General features: G+C 43.3%; 1 protein-coding gene across 2 annotated transcripts in view; it reads right to left on the reverse strand.

Moving 5' to 3' along the window:
* Positions 1–22,266, reverse strand: part of UPF1 (UPF1 RNA helicase and ATPase) — a 112,848-nt gene that overhangs the window by 70,077 nt on the left and 20,505 nt on the right. For both annotated transcript variants that reach the window (XM_066604564.1, XM_066604563.1), the window contains exons 2-3: positions 17,459–17,601; positions 14,846–14,935 (exon numbers count right to left, since the gene is read on the reverse strand). In XM_066604564.1, the coding sequence (XP_066460661.1) occupies positions 14,846–14,935; positions 17,459–17,601 (233 nt within the window). The remainder of the gene's footprint in view (positions 1–14,845; positions 14,936–17,458; positions 17,602–22,266) is intronic.

Raw genomic sequence — 22,266 nt, forward strand, 5'->3', positions numbered from 1 at the left:
TGCCTTAACACACTGCTCCACACAAGGTAACATAACGATCCATTTACTACAATAGCAAATTCCTTTTTAGAGTTTTGGAAACATTGCTTCTTTTGGCAAATAATATTTTGGTACTTACCATAAAATCTTTGTCTCGTTCATTAGGGGACGCAGCTATAGACCGTGCGTATAGCTACTGCCACTAGAAGGCAGACACTAAAAAAGTGTTAGCTTCTACCAGCTATACCCCTCCTACATGCACCAAGCTAACCAGTTGGCATGCACGTAGGAGCATGCAAAAGGAAAACAACAAAACAAAAAAAAACAAAACTGAAAACTGCAACCAGCTCAACTATCCAGAGTTATGTACATTTATATATCTTCACTACAATTCTTGACTTTCAGACGTTCAGAAGTAGACATCAACTGACAACATGGAAAGGAGAGGAGCCGTATGGTGAGTTACAATGTATGATAGGTTTACAGACCTACCGAAGAAAGAAAACTTCATCTGCCAGAAGTGTAAGCTTGTGTATTTTGACGTGCCCGTGGTCAGACCACTCCATGTACTTAATATCCTTTACAGAACTCGCCAGCAACAAAACCCTGTGGGCACTGGCGATTGAATCTCTCCTCAATAACAAATCTATACAAAAGGAGATCCTAGATACTATCCAGGACTTCTTCACGCACAACCACCCCGCAGACACATCATATGCTACCAATTGGAAAGGCCACAAGGTCTTGATTCAAGTAGCCTCAAAAATGAAGATGGAATAGTAGACTCCAAAATGGGCAATGGAATTCCAGCAAAAAAGAGGACTTTTACGTGATCGCCATTATCCATTGGATAACTGTTATCACGTGACCAGGGATCGCTCAACGCGGCCCCAGTGAAATGTCCAAGCTCTAGGCTACCTTTGGTAGCCATGATCAGGGAGATTTAAAATTTCCTCGGCAATCCTCGACTTTTGTGCATGCGTCCGCCATCTTGCTGAGTGGCGCATGCGCAGAAGCCGGGGTGGGGTATGTGGATAAAGATCCCATTTCATCTCCCCTCACAGATACGATCCGCAAAAGGAGAGGATAGTTTAACTTTTTAAACTTTTCTTTTTTTTTTAAAAAAAGGTTAAAAAAAATAAGTTTATATGATCGCTGTTATCTGATTGCATGCGCAGAAGGCAGCGTCCGTTCCTTTCTGGACGAGATCACCGCGGGACATCGCGGAGAACGGGAGTGAGTACATTCACCTGCCCTCATGGATCTGATATATGAGGGTAGCTGAAACTAACTTCTTTTTACTTACTGTTTACTTTTATGCAAATGCATTACCAGGGGAAGGGAGGGGGCCGGTTGGGCCTACCGCAATCCCCATGAAAGCTCCAGGTTGTTGGCTACCTCCGGCAGCTGACAGCATGGAGCTGTCATGTTTACAGCCTGCAGGGCTTTAATCCCCAGAGGAAGCATGTTTTTATGGTCCAGGGGATGAAAGCCCAGCAAAGCAGGATGTAAAAAGTCTATGGGGTGGTCACTAAGGGGTTAAAAAACTAGCAGGACCTGAACACATGAGCATCCTTTAATCTCATCTGGCTAGGCAGAATCATCTCCATCAAAATGCCATGGCTACCAAAAATTCTATATTTCTTTCGTGCCTTGCCTATCCCAATCCACATACAACAATCCACCTCTTCGCGCAGGAGGCCTGGAAGTTCCTAACATCTTAACCCCTTAGTGACGAAGCCTGTTTGCGCCTTAGTGATGGAGCCAAATTTTGGAAGTCTGACATGCGTTGTTCAACGTAGCATAACTCCGTAAAGGCTTTACATATCCAAGTGATTCTGACATTTTTTCGCCACATGTTGTACTTCATTTTGGTTGTAAAAAGAGACCGATAGAATTTGTGTATATTTATTAAAAGTACCAATATTGGAAAAATTTTGAAAAAATTGTCATTTTTCACATTTTCCACTGTAATATCTCAAATGTCCAAACATACCGTACAAATTTTTGATGATATATATTTCCATCTGTTTACTTTATTCTGAATGCACACTTGAAAAACTGGTGTTTTTTTTATAGGACGTACAAATTTAACATTACTTTTCAGCATTTTGAGGAACGTTGTTTTCCTGCACCAAGCCAAGTTTGCAAAGGCTCATAAGTGTCAGAATAATAGATACACCCACAAATGACCCCATTTTAAAAACTACACCCCTTAATGTATTCACTGAGGGGTGTCATGAGTATTTTGACCCTAGCAGTTTTTTTCAGGAATTAATTTAATTTAGGGAAGAAAAAATAAAATTTCATATTTTTTCAAATATGTAATTTTAAAGACATTTTTTTCTTATAGTGCCCATGAAGATGAGGATTTACACCCCAAAATGGATACCCCCGTTTCTCCCATGTTCAGAAACATACCCATTGTGGCCCTAATGTTATGTCTGGATGCACAACGGGGCCCAACATGAAAGGAGTAGTCGGTGTCTTTCAGAACATAAATTTTGCTTGAAGGCGTTTTAGGCCCCATAGCACTTTTGTAGAGCTCTTGAGCGCCCAAAACCATAGAAAACCCCCACAAGTGACCCCATTTTGAAAACTAGACCCCTTAATTTTATCTAGGGGTGTACTGCCCATTTTGACCCCACAGTTTTTGAATGAATTCAAGCAAAGCAAAAGGAAAAAAAATGTGATTTTCGTTTTTTTGGCAATTCTGTCGTTTTAAAAACTGCTTTTTTGGATGCACAAAGGGGCCCAAAATGAAAGGAGTAGTCGGTGGCTTTCAGAACAGAAATTTAGCATGAAGGTCATTTAGACCCCATTGCCCACTTGTAGAGCCCTTGAGCGGCCAAAACCAAAGAGAACCCCCACAAATGACCCCATTTTGAAAACTAGACCCCTTAATGAATTCATCTAGGGGTGTACTGGGTATTTTTACCCTACAATTTTTGAATAAATCTAAGCAAAGCAGTAGGAAAAAATTACAATTTTCATTTTTTTGGCAGTTGTGTCAATTTAAAACAGGTTTTTTTGTACAATGTACATAATAATGAAGACTTTCACCCCAAAATGGATACCCCTGTTTGTCCTGTGTTCAGATACATGCCCCTTGTGGCCCTAATCTACTTAAAGGACACATGGCTAAGCCTATAATGGAAGGAGCACCCGTTTGATTTCAGGGTACAACGGAATAAATTCCAGGCTCCATTGCCCACTTGTAGAGCCATTGAGCGTCCAAACCGATAAAGAACCCCCTCAAATGACCCCATTTTAAAAACTAGACCCCTTAACAAATTCATCTAGGGGTGTATTGCGTATTTTGACCCCACAGTATTTGAAGAAATCTAAACAAAGCCGAAGGAAAAAATTACGATTTTCACTTTTTTGGCAATTTTGTCAATTTAAAAACTGTTTTTTTTTCGTACAGTGTACATAGGAATGAAGACTTGCACCCCAAAATGGATACCCCTGTTTGTCCCGTGTTCAAAAACACACTCATTGTGGCCCTAATCTACTTATAGGACACATGGTTAGGCCCATAATGGAGGGAACACCCGTTGGATTGCAGGGCACAACTGAATAAATCCCAGGCCCCATTGTTCATTTGTACGGAATAAAAATGGACTCCCTAAAAATTCCGTGCCCCCCCCCCCCCCCCACTCCGCGCCATTTTCGGCGTTCCCCAAATCTTAGATAAAAGTAATAATGTGAACTGTATGGTATTTCCGAAGACCGGGGTAATTACGGAGGCTGGTTGGGATGGGTACATGGGGCAATAAAACCGGGTATCTCCTCCCCTCTCCTCATGCTTTTTTGGGGGTATTTCGTGACCTCAGTGGTGGGTATGGGGTGTAAAAAGTGGCGCTCTGTGAGGCTCCGTAAGCTTGATGAGATGCGGCGGTCTCACACAGAAGGCGCTCAACAAGCTGCTCCTAGAACTGCATGAAGGCGAGCGTTCCCGGGGCTTCTTGTAAATTGCATATTACAGGTAGCGGTCTGAATAATGCCAGGCTCACGCAGCCGTAGGTGGAATCTGCTTGCGGAGACCCGCAGCAGATCCCAGCTGTGAGCCCGGCTGTGACCCTGCGTACGGCCGCCTATTGTACTGCGCATAACTGCCTACTCACACGGGCGGTCATTCGCAGTACTTTTTTTTTTTGTTTGTATTTCCCGCAGCGTCGCTTAGCGATGACCCGGGTACCCGCAGCCCGTTTACAATGTAGTTGCGTATGGGCAGCGGGTATATCCGCGACCATGGAGTACAATGGGCTCTATGTTGCAGATATCCGCGGTAAAATAGAACCTGCTGCGTTCTCTTTTCTGCGAGTGGATTACACAATTCCGACCCGCTAATGTGAGCAGAATTGTGTAATCCAATGCGCTTCATCTGCGTAATACCGTGGATCAGACGCATGCGGAATCCATAATTCCTATCCGGTCATGTGAGACCGGCCTAAGGTAGATCGCTACCTTTTTATCACATGACCGGGGACCGCTCAACGAGGCCACCCGTCACTGCTCCAGGCTCTCGGCGACCGTTGGTCGCTGGGAGCAAGGAGATTTTAAGTTTCCTGGGCTCCCCGACTCCTGCGCATGTGTCGCGTGTTTTGCCGGCGGTCGCATGCGCAGGATCCGGGAATGTTCACGGGAGAAGATCGCGTCGGGGTGCAAATACGGAGGCCTCCGGTAAAAAGTTTTATCTCCTCTCACTGATCGCATCGGTGAGGGGAGATGAAGCTTCACCTTTTTTTTTTTAACTTTTACGTGATCGCCATTATCCATTGGATAACGGCGAACACGTGACGAGGAACCGCTCACCGCGGCCCCCCGTGAAATCTCCAGGCTCTCGGCTAAGTTTTGTAGCCAGGAGCAGGGAGATTTTAAATTATCCTGGCAATCCACGGCTTTTGCGCATGCGTCCGCCATTTTGGCGACGGGCACGTGCGCAGAAGCTGGGGTAAGGTTCGCAGATAAATCCGCGGGCCTTAAGTACGTCATTTCATCCTACCTCACGGATATGAGCTTTTTTAAAACTTTTTTTTTTTACTTTACATGATCACTGCCATCCATTGAATAACAGTGATCATGTCCCCGGTATAATCTCTCTGCTACGGGGTTCACATGGCAGCCAAGAGCAGAGGGATTTTAAATTTCCCGTGGCTCGAGCCCGTCTGCGCATGAGCCCGATGTGAATCATCGGGCGCGCATGCGCAGACGGGGATTCGGGTCCCGGGGCATCGGGGAGGACTTAGGTGAGTATTTTCACCTCCCCTCATGGATCCGATCCATGAGGGGAGGTGAAACTGACTTTTTTTTAAAAACTTTTTTCGCGGTCCCCGGTAACACCTCCTGGTTCCTGGCTACCTTCAGGAGCCGGGGGCCAGGAGATTTCAAATTTGCCGGGGGCTCCCGGGCTTCTGTGCATTCGCCTGTCATCGTCTGGCGCGCATGCGCAGAATACCGCCGGCGGGTCCGGGAGGACCCGATCTCCGGGGGACACCGGGGACAAGCCGCGTGAGTATTTTCAGCTTCCCTGATGGATCGAATCCATCAGGGCAGCGGAATCTTTACTTAACACATTTTTGTTTACTATTTTGCGATCGGCGCTATCCATTGGATAGCGCCGATCGTAATGTCGGGGGGGGGGGGGGGTTCTGGGGGGGTTGGGACTGCCCGCATCCTGGGATGACAGCTCCATGCTGTCGGCTACCTGCGGGCACCGACAGCATGGAGCTGTCACGTCCTCAGGCAGGTGGGCATCAATCCAAAGAGGATGCATAAAACTACGTCCTCTAGGATTAAAGCCCACTTTCTTAGGACGCAGTTTCCCGGGGTTAAAGTACAACCACGCAGCCCAGTTAGCACATCTATATTCTCCAGCCACAATAATCTGCAATGGGTATTGAGGCACAGGCAGTTACCCCCTTAAATCACTCAAAAGGGGTCTTTCGGCGTAGAAAAGAATACAAAAGAGCAATTATGAGCCCTAGCCTGTCTTCCTCTATGGCATTATCGGACAGACTACTCAAAAGATATAACCTGATTGCATTGATTATATTAAATAATTTTGTGTCATCTGCAAAATATTGATATTTTACTGTGCAGCCCCTCTACCAGGTCGTTGATAAATATATTGAACAGAATGGGGCACAATACTGAACCCTGTGGCACCCCGCTAGCGACGGTGGCCCAATCAGAGTATGAACCATTTACCACCCTCCGCTTTATATCTGAGCCAATTCTTTACCCAGATGCATACGTTTTCCCCCAGACAAAGCTGTCCCATTTTATATATTAGCCTTTTATGCGGCACGGTGTCAAATGCTTTAGAGAAGTCCAGATATACGAGATCAATAGACTCTCCCAGGTCCAGCCTAGAATTTACTTCATGATCGACCCTTCATGAACCCATGCTGGTGAGGAGTTATTCCGTTCTCCTTGAGGTATTCTTCGATGGCCTCTCTCAGAAACCCTTGGAATATTTTTCCAGTTACCGAAGTGAGGACTTACCAGCCTGTAGTTACCAGGCTCACATTTGGACCACTTTTTGTAAACTGGAACCACGTTGGCAATACACCAATCCAATGGTACAACCCTGGTCTCGATAGTATCCATAAATATTAGATATAGTGGCCTAGCTATCACATCACTTAGCTCCCTTAGAACCCCCTGGGTGTATTCCATCTGGGCCTGGCGATTTATCAATTTTAATCTTTTTTAACCTGTTCCGCACCTCCTCCTGCATTAGCTATGAGATATTTTGTGAGGGGTTCATTTTATTCCCCTGCATCTCGTGTGGCATTTCCTTTTCGTTTGTGAATACACTTGAAAAGAAACTAATAGCTTTATCTTCCCTCCATCATCTTCAACGATTTCCCCTGCATTATTTGTTAAAGGGCCAGTGCTCTCAGTGCAAAACCTTTTGCTGTTAATATAGTTGAAGAATAGTTTCGGGTTGTTTTTGCTCTCTTTGGCAATCAGTCTTTCTGCCTCCTCCTTAGCAATTTTGATTTTATCTTTGCATATTTTGTTTTTTTCCCTGTACGATTTTAGCGCTTCTTCGCTGCCTTCTTGCTTTAGTAGTTTGAACGCTTTCTTTTTTTCATTTATTGCCCCCCTTACCGTCCTGTCGAGCCACATTGGTACCCTTTTACTTAAAGTTCTTTTATTTTTGAAGGGAATGAACTGCTCACATGAGGTGATTAGGATCCTTTTGAACTTTTCCCATTTGTCCCCTGTACTGATATTTTTGAGGATGTTGTCCCAATTAATGTTACCGATAGTAGTTCTCAGCTGATCAAATTTTGCTTTACTAAAGTTTAGCTTATTTGTCTTATTTAATGACAGCTGGAAGTTAATTATATTGTGGTCACTGTTCCCCAAGTGCCCCTCAACCTGTATCCCCGTAATGCGGTCCGATTTGTTAGTACTAAGTCCAGAATGGCCCTCCCTCTCGTTGGTTCCTGTACAAGTTGGGTAAGGTAGTTTTCTTTTATTGTTCTCAAGAACTTATTACCCCTATGAGATTTGCAGGTTTCGTTTTCCCATGTTATATCCGGATAATAAAGTCCCCATGATAATTACTTTGTTGCGCTTTGACACCTATATCTGCCTTGATAGTAACTAGAGATGAGCGAACGTGTCCGTAACGGACACATCCGCACCCGGACACCGGCTTTAGCGAACACTGGAGTGTTCGCGCGTAAGTGTCCGGGTGCCGCCGGGGGGCGGGGAGATGCGCGGCGGCGCGGGCGGCAGTAGCGGGGAACAGGGGGGAGCCCTCTCTCTCTCCCTCTCCCCCCCGCTCCCCGCCGCACCCCCCCGCGCTGCCACGGCGGCCCCCGAACTTTTTCGCCCGAACACCGAGGTGTTCGCAAAGTTCGGTGTTCGGGCGAAAAAGGGGCGGGGCCGAACGTGTTCGCTCATCTCTAATAGTAACGTTTCGGTTTCTTCTGTTGCTTTTGATGGTCTATAGAAAACCCCTATCAGGATTTAGTTTTTTTCCCCTGTATTTCTACCCATAGAGATTCCATATGTTCACCTCCTGCCCTTATGTCCTCCCGTAGCCTCGGCACCAAGTACGATTTAACATAGATGTACCCCTCCCCCTTTCTGGTTTCCACGGTCTCTTCTGAAGAGATTGTAACCCTGTTAATTCGCCGCCCAATCGCACTTATCAAGCCATGTTTCCGTTATTCTGACTAGATCATAGTTTTCATCATCAGTCATTCTCGCTTCAAGCTCACCCACTTTACCAATCAGACTTCTTGCATTCGTGGTCATACAAGTTAGTTTTTTTTTTTTTGTTATTTAAATTCATTTTGCTACTAATGGTACTATTGGCTGATCTGTCAGTTCTAACTGTACTACCCCACCCCCTGCTCGACCCCCATTCCCATTGCTTAGACCCAGGTCTCTAGCTACCCTGACTATCCCCTTATTTCTCTTTTTGCCCTCCCCCCCAGTCCCTAGTTTAAACACTCCTCCAGCCTTCTAGCCATCTTCTCACCCAGCACAGCTGCACGCTCCCTATTAAGATGCAGCCTGTCCCTATGGTAGAGCCTGTAGCTGACAGCAAAGTCAGCCCAGTTCTCCAGGAACCCAAACCCCTCCTCCTTACACCAACTCTGGAGCCACTTGTTTACCTCCCTAAGGTCCTGCTGCCTTTCTAGTGTGGCTTTAGGTGCAGGTAGTATTTCTGAGAAAACTACCCTGGAGGTCCTTGCCCTGAGCTTGGACCCCAAGTCCCTGAAATCATTTTTGAGGGCCCCCCATTGACCTCTAATTTGTTCATTGGTATCAACGTGCACCATGACTGCTGGATCCTCACCAGCCCCTTCCAGTAACCTGTCAATCCGATCCGCGATGTGTTGAACTCGAGCACCAGGAAGACACACCGTTCGACGATCCCGGTCTTCATGGCAGATTGCCCTATCTGTCCCCCTTATAATTGACTCCCCCACCACTAGGACATGTCTAGCCTGCCCTGCGCTTCCCTTCCCAGTCTCACTTGAGCAGTCATCTCCCTGGCAGAGGGCATGTCATGCTGCAGCGGTGCTGGCTCTGTAATGGCACCCCCCTCATCTGCCAACTTTGCAAACTTGTTGGGGTGTGCCAGTTCAGGACTAGCCTCCCTCTACCCCTCTTTCTATCTGCAACACCCTGCTTCCTATCTGCAAGGAAAGCAATCGCTATAAAACTTCAGTTAGTATCAACTTTGTGAAAACTAAATTATCCTGGATTATGGTCAATGAGAAGTTGACAGCCATCCTTCTGGACCACGAAACGTTACATGAAAAAAATGGGCGTTTTGGTACTAATATTCGCTTACCCTACGCCAGTAGAATTCAACAGCTAAATCCCAGACTTATCCAGTGGACCCTTGCGTACCTTCAAGCGCATGCTTCACTCCTCCAATAAACTCATGAAAGAACATAACCTCTGATTTAGGCAACAGAAGAGCCATCCATGTATTCCAACGTAGGCATAAGTACACGATAAGCAATAAACACAGCCTTTATCTTCACCCCCCCCCCCACTCCTCCTTCCTTATCTCATCCTAACCTAGTTTTGTTTACTCCCATTATCGCCATTTTATTAGGGGTACAGGTTATTGAAGAAATGAGAATTTGAGTATTTTCCTTTCAAAAAAGGAGTACATAATTTTGCTATCTGGAACGACTGCGTCCGTAAAAGTCCGATCTATCAAAGTAGTGCATTATTTTTCCCGAACGGTGAACGTCATCTGAAAAAATAAAATAAAGAATGCCAGAAATACACTTTTTTAGTTACTGTCTCCCAGAAAAAACGCAATAAAAAGCGATCAAAAAGTCGTATGTATTCCAAATTGATACTATCGGAAACTGCAGGACATCCCGCAAAAAATGAGCCCTTGCTCAACTACGTCGACGAAAAAATAAAGGTATTGCGCGCACAAAATGACCGCAGAAAATAATTGAAAAAAATTAAATATCTTAAAAAAAAAAAAAAAAGTACTACAGCAAAAAAAAATACTATACAAGTTTCATATTGTAGCAATTGTACTGACCCATAGAATAAAAATATCAGGTCGTTTTTGTTGCAATTTGTATGCTGTAGAAACAGGACGCACTGAAAGATGGTGGAATGTCTTTTTTCCATTTCTCTCCGCTAAGAATTTTTAAAAAGTTTTTCAGTAAATTATATGGTACAATAAATAGTGCCATTGAAAAATACAACTCATCCCGCAAAAAACAAGCCCTTATACAGCGACATCGATGGATAGATTAAGGAGCTACGATTTTTTAAAAGGGAGGAGGAAAAAACAAAAATGGAAAAAAGCAAAAACGCTCCGTCACTAAGGGGTTAAAAGAAATAAAACTAAAAAATATTTTCGCTCCTTCATACCCTGAAAAAAAAAGAAAAAGATGATTGCAAGGAAGAATAAGAGTATTTTTGGCAAAGAATTGGGAGGTTCATTCAGATGTGGAAAGGCAAGAAGCCAATGTTGTTTACAGATCGCTCATAAAGGAAGGAGATTTGTTTAGGGCAAGAAACAAAGAGAATGAAGATAGTAAAAACATTTATCTATTTGAATGTCCTTGCAATAAAAAAAAAAAACACAACACAAATAAAAAACGGTGGAACTAAAAATAAACTAAGAACACGTCTTTCACAATATAAATGTATAAATGTAATATAAAAAAAGGGCATTACTAATTACAGCATTCCTCGACATTTTTTAGAGTGGGTCCTTACGAAATCCACTGAAATATTTGAAAGAAAGATGTATTGGATGTTCCACCGGGTTTAAATAAGCAATTGGAGAAAATATAGAAATTAATATTTTAGTAGATAAATGTGGCTGTGATTAATTAAATATATATGGTTATTTTTTGTGTGAAAAAGGTTTTTATAATATTTTGTGTCTTTTACATTTTGAACACCAGACAGCATTCCCTGTTATAATGTATAATTGGGGTTTGTTTTAATGATTTTACCCATTAGTGGTTTTTATGAATGGGTAACATCCACGTTAGTTTTCAGTAATAGTAAGAACGGAACGCAGCGAATGCGTTACATGTCATTCAATATTGGACCGCACGCTGCATTCCAAGATATCACATGGTATACGTTCCTAGGTCAATTGACTAACTCCTCCTCCTCCGGCACACATGTTAATAAAATTGGTGTCAAGCGAGTGAGTACATTATATACTATATATATGGTGCAGTTTTTAATATGTGAATGTATTGCTTGATAAAGGCTCAGCCAAAACTCGTTGCAGTAAAAGGACGGTATAATTGTATATGTCAGTGTGCACCTGGGCTCAGCGTGAGCAGAGGGGGAGCGGTGCTGACAGCAAGGAGGAGGTGTCTAGGTGCAACTGATTCGGCTCGCGGGCCTTGTGTTGTGTTTGACACATGCGTCTTAATGCATTCCAGAATGGTGGTTGCCTTTTTGGCTGCTGCATCACATTGTTGACTCATGTTCAGTCTATGATCTATTACTATACTTAAGTTTTTTTCACATGTGCTGCTGCTTAGCCCAATTCCTTGGGAGGAATTCCAATTTCCTTCTCCAGATCATTTATAAAAATGTTGAACAACACTGGGCCTAGGACAGTTACCTTAATAATCCATGTTCCAGATTCCACACCGTGTTTCATCAGTTTTTTGGCTTGAAAAAGACCTTCTGTAGGTCGAAACGTCACATAAATTTTAAACTATGAAACAATAAAGCATGTTCCTTTAGACATTATATGCTGCCACCTTTTTTGCTACATGTGTTTCCCTAAGGGGCTTATGTCCATAGCCCTGTTGGTGGCTTTGCATCAATCCCCCCCAAAAAATTTTCGCTACTGATAACAAGAAAATCCTTTACTAATAATCTTGTTATTTTTTTTCTAAATTTGCCTCCCCCGGAATATCTTTTACCAGTGGGTTTTGAGTGAGTGCCGTGGTTTTCTGTTTACTATTATAAATCCACCTAACAGTTGCCTCGCCAATCCCATATTTGTATGATATGAGATACTACCGTGTTTCCCCAAAGAAAGTCCTACCCAGATAGTAAGACATACCGGATTTTTCGGGGAGGCTAGAAATATAGCCCCACCTCCCCCGAAAATAAGACCTAGCTAACATGCCCCCCTCCCCCTTCTCCCCCCAAAAATCAACACTCACCTGGTCTGTGGCGTCCCGATGATCCTTGGCAGCGCTGCGGCAACCTGCAGAGTCCTCCCCATCTGCCATCTCAGCTTTGCTGGTGATGGTGCTTTGAATACTCTGCCTCCAGCAAGGCGAGCGCTGTGATTGGCTCATCGAGCGCCAGCAGCCAATCACAACCGGCGCTCGATGAGCCAATCACAGCCACTTAGTGATGTCACTCCAAGACACGGATCAATAACCCCACTGGTTATACAATGTCTATATCATGTAACATAGCGCTCTACAAAAAGCATCTAGTACACTCTTAAACTCCTATTGATTTTGCCATCACCACGCCCGCAAGCACAGTCTCAACTGCTTTTACAGTAAAGAACCCCCTCTATGTTGGTGATGGAACCTTCTTTCCTCTAGACAAAGAGGATGCCCTCTTGTTACCGTTGTAGTCCTGGGTATAAACAGATCATGGGAGAGATCCTTATATTGTCCCCTCATGTATTTATACATAGTTATTTGGTCGCCCCTTAGCCGTCTCTTTTCAGAGGGAATAATCCCAATTTTGATAGCCTCTCTGGGTATTCCAGTCCTCCCATTCCGTTTATTAAATTTAGTTTCCCTTCTTTGTACCCCATCAAGCACTGTAACATCTTTCCTGAACTCTGGTGCCCAGAACTGTTCGCAGTATTCCATGTGAGGCCTGACAAGTGCCTTATATAGTGGAAGAATAAGGTTCCCGTCCCTCGCCCCTATACCACTTTTAATGCACCCCAAGATTATTTGCTTTTACATCAGCTCACTGGCATTGATTGCTCCAGTTAAATCTACAGTCAACTAGTACCCCCAGGTCTTTTCCATATCACTTTTCCCTAGCAGTACCCCATTTAGTGTATATTGGTGACATACGTTTCTCTTGCCCATGTGCAGAACTTTACCGATATTGAACTTCATTTGCCATTTTTCTGCCCAAGCCACCAGCTCATCTAGGTCCCTTTGCAACCATACAGTGTCTTCTGTTGTATTACCTTATATAATTTTGTATCATCTGCAAACATTGATATTTTACTGTGCAGCCCCTCTATCAGGTCATTGATAAATATATTGAACAGAATGGGGCCTAATACTGAACCCTGTGGCACTCCGCCAGCAACGGTGGCCCAATCGGAGTATGGACCATTTAGTACCACCCTCTGCTCTCTATCTTTGAGCCAGTTCTTTACCCAGCTACACACATTTATGTGTGTACCTTCATCCTTAATTATTCTAATTCTGATCCCACTGATTCATTTTTTGTTAGTGTCGAAACAAAACATTTCCAAGCAAGTCAAAGAGAGTTTTTGTTAGCGTGAACTCCAATCATGAAACTAGTCCACCTCTAAATATCCACATTTTAAAGTCTACCAAAAGTCCACAAAAGGATTGACCCCCCTTGAAGAGGCGCCCCATTGTTTCAGGCATCAATAATTGGATTCAAACTGCTAGCATATATACTATATAAAGAGCATATTTCCAGTCTGTTTGTAGAGGCCCTTCCAGCGTATACACAGCACTCCATGGATGTTCTAAGAAACCTTGAGGGGGAATCACATTAAGGAGGCAAGTGTTGATATTGAGGCATTATATCGCTCTATCTCCCATGAAGGTGGCTTGAAGGCAGCTGGTTATTATATCAGACAAAAGGGGTGTACAAGTTGGTGGACACAATCAATTTGTTACGGACCTATTTTAGTTTGTTCTGACAATTTCTCTCTTTGACTGCGGCTTCTACCACCAGCTCAGGGGTACAGCAATGGGGAGCCCCGATGCTCCCTCGTCTGCTAACCTGTACCTAGGTTGATGGAAGGAGAAAATCATCTTCTCAGAGGCTCTTCATTGTTGGATACATTGATGGCGTATCGATCTCATGGACAGACTTCATTGTATCATTTAATCAATACGCGGATCATCTCAATATCAATTATTAATTATCTGAGTGTTACTTCTGAGATACAAAAATCCTCCGTTTCCTTTTTTGGACCTTGCCATATGTAAAAATAAGGACGACTGTATATCATCTACCAATTTCGTAAACCAACAGCCTCTAATGGACTTTTGTCCTGGAATAGCAGGTGTCTTGAAAGGGCAGTTCCTCCGCGTGAGGAGCAACTGCTCTGATGAGATAGGTCCCTAGACTCTGATAGGTAACCTAAAGAGGAGGTTTCTGCAATCTTGCTTTCCTCAGGACACGATTGACCAAGCCTTCATCTTTGCCTCTGGCAAAAAAAAAGACAGCTATTGATACTTCAGGTTATGAAAAACTAGTAGTGAAAAAAAATATGCCTAACAGGCACCTATGGCACTGGGGCCCACAAGATTTGCTTTATTTTGGAGCGTTATTGGGGTGTATAGAGGAAAATATTAGGAACTGACAGACCGTCAATAACTTACAGGCGTGGAAGAAATCTGAGGGACAGATTGGTCCATAGTTATCTCAGACCAACGACTAACCAGGATTTGTGGCTAGGCAGGAATAGATTTACAGGCACATACGCCAGTTCACAATGCAAGGCATGCAAGTACATGAACAAAAAAAAAAAAAACAAGACACTTTTTGCTTTAGCTATACGCACGGTCTTCAGCTGTGTCCCCCAATAATACGGATGAGAAAAAAAGTAAACTCAATATTTTACAGGTTTTGCAAATGACAATTTTAAAAGTTTGCAGATCACATGAAGTTTATTACATACCTGCCAGAGGTATTCCCACGTCCATTGCAGAACCATTTTTTACTTGTATTGCAGTAGACCACACAAGCAGGATCATGAATGCCACAATAACTAAATAAGAGAAGAAACAATGTATAAAGCTAAAATGTTCATTTTTGTTTACAGTCATATTAAGGTAACTGTCCTAGGCCCAGTGTTGTTCAACATTTTTATCAATAATCTGGAGGAGGTTATTGATGGGAAACTGTTTAAATTTGCCGATGACACAAAGCCAGGAGGATTGGCTAACACTAGGAAAGAGAGAGTATTCAAAAAGATCTTGAAAAGCTTGAACAGTGGGTGGTGACTAATTGCATTTCTCCTTTTTAAGTACCATTCTAAGTCCTGCATCTGGGCAAGAAAAATGAAAAAAAAAACAAACATACAGAATAGGAGAAATTGGGCTAAGCAGCAGCACATGTGAAAAAGATTTGGGTATACTAATAGATCATAGACTGAACATGAGTCAACAATGTGATGCAGCAGCCAAAAAGGCAAACACAATTCTGGAATGTATTAAGAGAAGCATAGAGTCTAGATCACATGAGGCAATTACCCTTTCTACTCTTCCTTAGTCAGACCTCATCTGGAATCCTGTGTCCAGTTCTGGGCTCCGCACTTTAAAAAGACAGACAAACTGGAGCAAGTTCAGAGAAGAGTTACCAAGATGGTGAGCAGTCTACAAATCATGTCCTATGAGGAACGGTGAAAGGATCTGGGAATGTTTAGCTTGCAAAAAAAGGGCTGAGAGGAAAATAGCTGTCTACAAATATCTGAGGGGCTGTCACAGTGCAGAGGGATCAGCCCTATTCTCATCTGCACAAGGAAAGAATAGAAGCAAATGGATAAAAATTAAAGGGAGGAGACACAAATTAGATATTAGAAAAAAAACTGACAGTGAGGGTGATCAATTAGTGGAACAGGTTACCGCGGGAGGTGGCGAGTTCTGGGATGATTTAGTGAATCCTGCACTGAGCACGGGGTTGGACTCGAGGACCCTGAATGTCCCTTTATATGATTCTATGATTCTCCGTGGAAAAACCCTTTCGTGACTAATTGTTCATTATTACATTCTAAGGCCGGCTGCACACGAGCGTGACGGGCTCCGCCGCGGAATATTCCGTGGCGAAGCCTGTCACGGCGCCCCCCAGAGACCCCATACTTACCAGCGTATCCGGCGTCTTCGCTCCCGCATGACGCTTCCCCGCCGGCCGCGTCACGTGACACGGCGGCAGTAGGAAGCAGTCAGCGTGTACACCCGCGGCAAATAGAGCATGCCGCGGGTGAGGACGGGAGATTTCACGGTGCGGAATTCCACGGTGGAATTCCGCACCGTGAGCACTGAGCTATTAGGTTCAATAGAACCTAATAGCTGCGGGCAGTGCAGCGGATTTTCGCCGCGAATTCCGCGGCGGAAATCTGTTCGTGGGAAGGAGGCCTTAGAGTCATAACTTTTAAATTTTTCTGTTGGCATAGCCATCTGATCGCTTGTTTTTTGCAGGACAAAGTTGTGTTTTTTAATTACATTATTTTGCAGTACATATTATACACACTGTAGAACTTTAAGCGTTAATTTGCATGCTGTACACCATATAAATGAAATAGAAAAAACAAATGACAAAAAATGCTTTAACATTCTCTAGGTCCGCACAATGCCAGCAATACCAAGTTTATACTCTATTTTTTTTCCCTTTCACTTTTCATGTTTGGCTATTTTTGTTTTTACCTAGTAAGCAGGATAGGTGGGCTTTTGAAGTGGATTTATTTATACTTGAAACCCTTAATGGCATGGCCTATTTTGGGCATAAGGACTCACCGATTTTGGGGGGATTTTCATCTCCACTGTTCAAAAGCCATAACTTTATTTTCTGTCGACATGGCTGTCGGAGGGTTTGGTTTCAGTTTGTTTTTTTTATGATCGAAGGGGGAAAAAATATAAACAACTCTGCCATTGTTTTTTTTTTACAGTGTTAATCATGCAGCATAAATGACAATACATTTTTTTGCCTTCGTTTTACGGTTTTTGACGTGCAGGTTAAAACGGGTGTTCAATTTGTTGGGTGAGCCGTTACGATACAAGATATGTAGGGTTTTAATTTAAAAAAAATAAAAATTTATACTTATTAGGGAAGGAGGGTGGTGGCCTTTACATTTTTTTTTTTGTTTTATTTTGACACTTTTTTAAACACCATTTGACGGGTAACATTTGATGTCTTGGAGCGTCAGGGTATGTATGAAGAGAGATTGCGGAGAGACCTCTCCATATAGTGCAGGCGTCAGCTGTTTATTGCAGCTGACACCTGCGGGCAATAGCGCGCCATCTGCAGCGTGGCCGATCGTGGCTATTAACCCTTTAAATGCCGCTGTCAATTCTTTAAACCATTTTACTATCGCCTGGGTTTAAAGCCTAGGACCAGGCACTATAAATTTACTGTGCTTGGTCCGAAATGTTATAAAGACTTAAAATTTGAAATCTATGCAGCGTGCAGTTGTGGCGTGAACAGTGGGGTAATGGGGTTGACCGCAAATTCAGAAGTGATGAATAGTTACGTTCAAGCTAAGCATATTCAGTACATCAGAGCACATTAGACCAACCTGCAGGCATGCACTGGAAGATCTTTTGTATAATAGGTATCTTCTTCATCTTCCTCAAAGTTCAGCTCACCCAGCAACTGACTTGTTTTGCCCACACCATCATCCACGGTGCCATTCTGCAGTACACCCTCTGGGCCATTAACCTACAAGAAATAACAGATCTATAAAATACATCCAGAAAGATTAGAAGTACAAATGAGCCACTAGATATTTTTCAGATGTATACGAAATTATATTATATATATATATATATAAAATTGCACACACACACAAACAAGACAAGCCAGATGCTGTGAATAGTCTTGAGTCCTCAGAAGAATAAGTACATTATACAAATTATATGAGGGAGTCAAAAATTATTCACTATTTCTACTAAAACATCTGTTGGCTGCACCGTCCTAACGCTTTCCATTGTAGGTTGCAGTCTCCCCAGTCTCTGCTGTGCAGGTTTGAACATGTCGCATCTGTTAATTTGAGACTGCAGTGCATCGAAAAATGACCGTCCACTTGTGATTTGCACAAAAGAAGAGCAGCATGCAGCAATTCGTTTTTTGCTGACCCAGGGCATGGCTAATGCAGATATTTAAGACTTTATGCACAGTATAGAGAAAGTGTTTTATCATGAAGAAGTGTATATGAATATATACAGAAAATCAAGGAAGGTCACACAAGTGTTAGCAATGGTAAAGGAGACGAACACTGGGATTTTCAAGGGCCAGTATTGGAACATTAACAGGAAAAAGGTTCAAAATCAACAGTGCTCGTTATTGCGCTGTCACACGTAATGATTATCGGTCATAGAATGGTGGAGTTGGAGGGGACCTCATCAGCACCAACCCCCTGCTCAGTGCAGGCATTCACTTTATCATCCCGAATATTCGTACAGCCTTTGTTTGAATACTTCCATTGAAGGAAATCTCAGCACCTCCCATGCTAACCTGTTCCACTTGCTGATCACCCTCACTGTCAGAATGTTTTTTTCTAATATCTAATCTGTGTCTCCTCCCTTTCAGTTTCATCCCATTGCTTCTAGTCTTTCCTTGTGCAAATGAGAATAGGGCTGATCCCTCTGCAGCGTGACAGCCCTTCAGATATTTGTAGACAGCTAATAAGTCTCCTCTCTGCCTTCTTTTTTGAAAGCTAAACATTCCCAGATCCTTTACCGGCTCCTCATAGGACATGATTTGCAGACTGCTCACCATCTTGATAACTTCTCTGAACTTGCTCCAGTTTGCCTATGTTTTTTTAAAGTGGGGTGCCCAGAAGTGGACACAGTATTCCAGATGAGGTTTGACTAAGGAAGAGGAGAGGGGGATAATGACCTCATGTGATCTAGATGCTTCTCTTAATACATCCCAGAATTGTGTTTGCCTTTTTGGCTGCTGCATCACATTGTTGCCTCATGTTCAGTCTATGGTCTATTAGTATATCCACGTCTTTTTCACATGTGCTGCTTAGCCCGATTCCTCCCATTCTGTATGTGCTTTTTTTCTATTTTTCTTGCCCAGATGTAGGACTTTGCATTTCTCCTTGTTAAATACCATTCTATTAGTTGCTGCCCACTGTGCAAGTTTTTTTTATAGATCTTTTTGAATACTCTAGCTCTTCCCTAGTGTTAGCCAATCCTCCTAGCCTTGTGTCGTCAGGAAATTTAAATCCGTTTCCCCATTAATTCCCTTCTCCAGATCATTTACAAAAATGTTGACCAACACTGGGCCTAGGACAGAGCCTTGTAGTTCCCACTTGATACATTCTCCCACTTGGATGTGCAGCCATTTACGATCACTCTGAGTACGATCACTCAGCCAGTTGTGAATCCACCTAACAGTTACCTTGTCAATCCCATACTTGGTCATCCAAGCTAACGATGTCATAATTTGCTCAGGCAGTCCGTTTAACCCCTTAGTGATCAAGCTTGTTTGCGCCTTAATGGCCAGGCCACATTTTGGGAATCTGACATGTGTCACTTTAACATAGAATAGCTCCGTAAAGGTTTTGCATATCGGAGTTATTCTGAATGTTTTTGCGCCATATTTTGTACTTCATTTAGGTGGTGAAAATAATCCCATAGAATTTGTGCATTTGTGCCAACACTGGGAAGATCTTGGAAAAAAATTGTCATATTTTCACATTTTCAATTGTAATATATCAAATATGTGCAAACATACTATACAAATTTTTGCTAAGATATAGATTTCCATCTGCTTACTTTATTCTGGGTGCACATTTGAAAAACTTCTTTTTTTTTTTTAAAAAACCATTTAGGAGGCGTACAAATTTAATATTACTTTTCAGCATTTTGAGGAACACAGTTTTCCTACACCAAGCCAAGAGTGCAAAGGCTCATAGGTGTCAGAGCGATAGATGACCCCATTTTAAGAACTACACCCAATAATATATTTGCTATGGGGTGTCAGGAGTATTTTGACCCCACAGTTTTTTTTACAGGAATAAATTCAATTTAGAGGAGAAAAAGTAAAATTTCATATTTTTGCAAATATGTCATTTTAAAGACATTTTTTTCCTATAGTGCACATGAAAATTAGGATTGACACCCCAAAATGGATCCCCGTTTGTCCTGTGATCAGAAACATACCTATTGAAAAAAATTACGATTTTCATTTTGTGGGCAATTGTGTCAATTTAAAATCATTTTTTTTTGTACAGCACACATAAATTAAGACTTTCACCCCAAAATGGATACCTGTTTGTTCCGTGTCCAGAAACATACCTATTGTGGCCCTAACAGGACACGTTGCAAGGTCTATAATGGAAGGAGCACCCAAAACAATAAGGAACCCCCTCAAATGACCCCATTTTGAAAACTAGACCCCTTAACGAATTCCTCTAGGGGTGTACTGTATATTTTGATCCCCCCCCCTATATTTGAATGAATCTAAGCAAAGAAGGAGGAAAAAAGTTAGGACTTTCTTTTTTTGGCAATTATGTCAATTTAAAAACAGGGTTTTGTTTTTTTTACAGCGTACATAGGCATGAAGACTTTCACCCCAAAATGTATACCCCTGTTTGTCCCGTGTTCAGAAACATATGCATTGTGGCCCTAAACTACTTACAGGACACATGGCCCAGCCTATAATGGAGGGAACACCCGTTGGATTGCAGGGCACAACTGAATACATTCCAGGCCCCATTGCTCACTTGTACGGAATAAAAATTCACTCCCTAAAAATATCACACACATCCCCCCTCCTCCCCCGCGCACCCTTTTTGGCATTCCCCAAATCTTAGATAAAAGTAATAATGTGAACTGTGTGGTATTTCCAAAGACAGGGGTAATTACGGAGGCTGGTTGGGATGGGTACATGGGGCAATAAAATCCAAGTATCCCTCCTTCTCTCATGCTTTTTGCGGGATATTTTTTGATCTTAGCGGCATGGATAGGGTGTAGGAAGTGGCGCTCTGTGAGCCTTCGTAATCTTGCTGAGGTGCGGCGGTCTCACACAGAAGGCGCTCAACAATGTGCTCCTGGAACTGCAGGAAGGCGAGCGTTCCCAAGACTTCTTGTAAATTACGTATTACAGGTAGCGATCTGAATAACGCCGGGCTCGCACGGCCATATGTGGAATCCGCATGCGGAGGGCTGCAGCGGATCCCAGCTGTGAGCCGGCCGTGGCCCTGCATAACTGCGTACTCACACAGGCAGTCATGTGCAGTACACCTTTTTGTTTGCATTTCCCGCACCATTGCTTAGCGATGCCGCAGGTACCCACAGCCCGTACACAATGTAGTAGGAACACATGGTTAGGCCTATAATTGGATTTCAGGGCACAACTGAATAAATTCCAGGCCCAATTGCTCACTTGTGCAGAAAAAAAATGGACTCCCTAAAAGTAATCCCCCACCCCATCTCCATTTTTCGGCATTCCCCAAATCTTCGATAAAATTAATGATGCAAACAAACAGTGTGGTATATCTGAGGGGTAATTACGGAGGCTGGTTGGAATGGGCACAAAAAAAAGCGGATATCCCTCCTTCTTTTAAACTTTTTTGGGGGGTATTTCTTGACCCCAGTGGCCGGGATGGGGTGTAAAGTGGCGGTCTGTGAGGCTTTGTAAGCTCGCTGAGATGCGGCGGTCTCACACAGAAAGTGCTTAACAAGCTGCTCCTGGAACTGCATGAAGGCGAACGTTCCCGGGGCTTCTTGTAAATTACGTATCACAGGTAGCGATCTGAATAATGCAGGGCTTAAACGTCCGTAGGTGGAATCCACTTGCGGAGGCCCGCAGCGGTTCCCAGCTGTGTGTACGGCCGCGTAATGTACTGCGCATAACTGCGTACTCACACAGGCAGTAATGCGCAGTATACCTCTGTTTATTTTTCCTGCACTGATGCTTAGCAATGACGCGGGTACCCGCAGCCCATACAAAATGTAGTTACGTATGGGCTGCGGTTATATTTGCAACCATAGAGCATAATGGGCTCTGTCAGTTTTTCTGCGAATGGATTACGTAATTCCGACCCGCTAATTTGAGCGGAATTGTGTAATCCAATGCATTTGATTGATCCGCAGATCAAACGCATGCATAATCCGAAATTTCTCTCTGGTCATGTGAGACCGGCCTAAGGCCTCATGTCCACGGAGAAAATCAGATCGGCTGCGGATTTGTAACGCGGATTTGGGCTGCGGAGGAGCTTAAAATTGTATTTTATTGCACGCGGGTGACATGCGGATGCATTTTTTTTTCCACGCGCGTATGTACTGTACACGGATGCGATTTTTACACTGGAGGCGTTTTGCCCACTTTACCCCACCTCCTAGTAATTTCTCCACCTCCCAGCCTGGAAAT

The sequence above is a fragment of the Eleutherodactylus coqui genome, chromosome 5, assembly GCF_035609145.1.
Source record: "Eleutherodactylus coqui strain aEleCoq1 chromosome 5, aEleCoq1.hap1, whole genome shotgun sequence".
Classification (NCBI taxonomy): domain Eukaryota; kingdom Metazoa; phylum Chordata; class Amphibia; order Anura; family Eleutherodactylidae; genus Eleutherodactylus; species Eleutherodactylus coqui.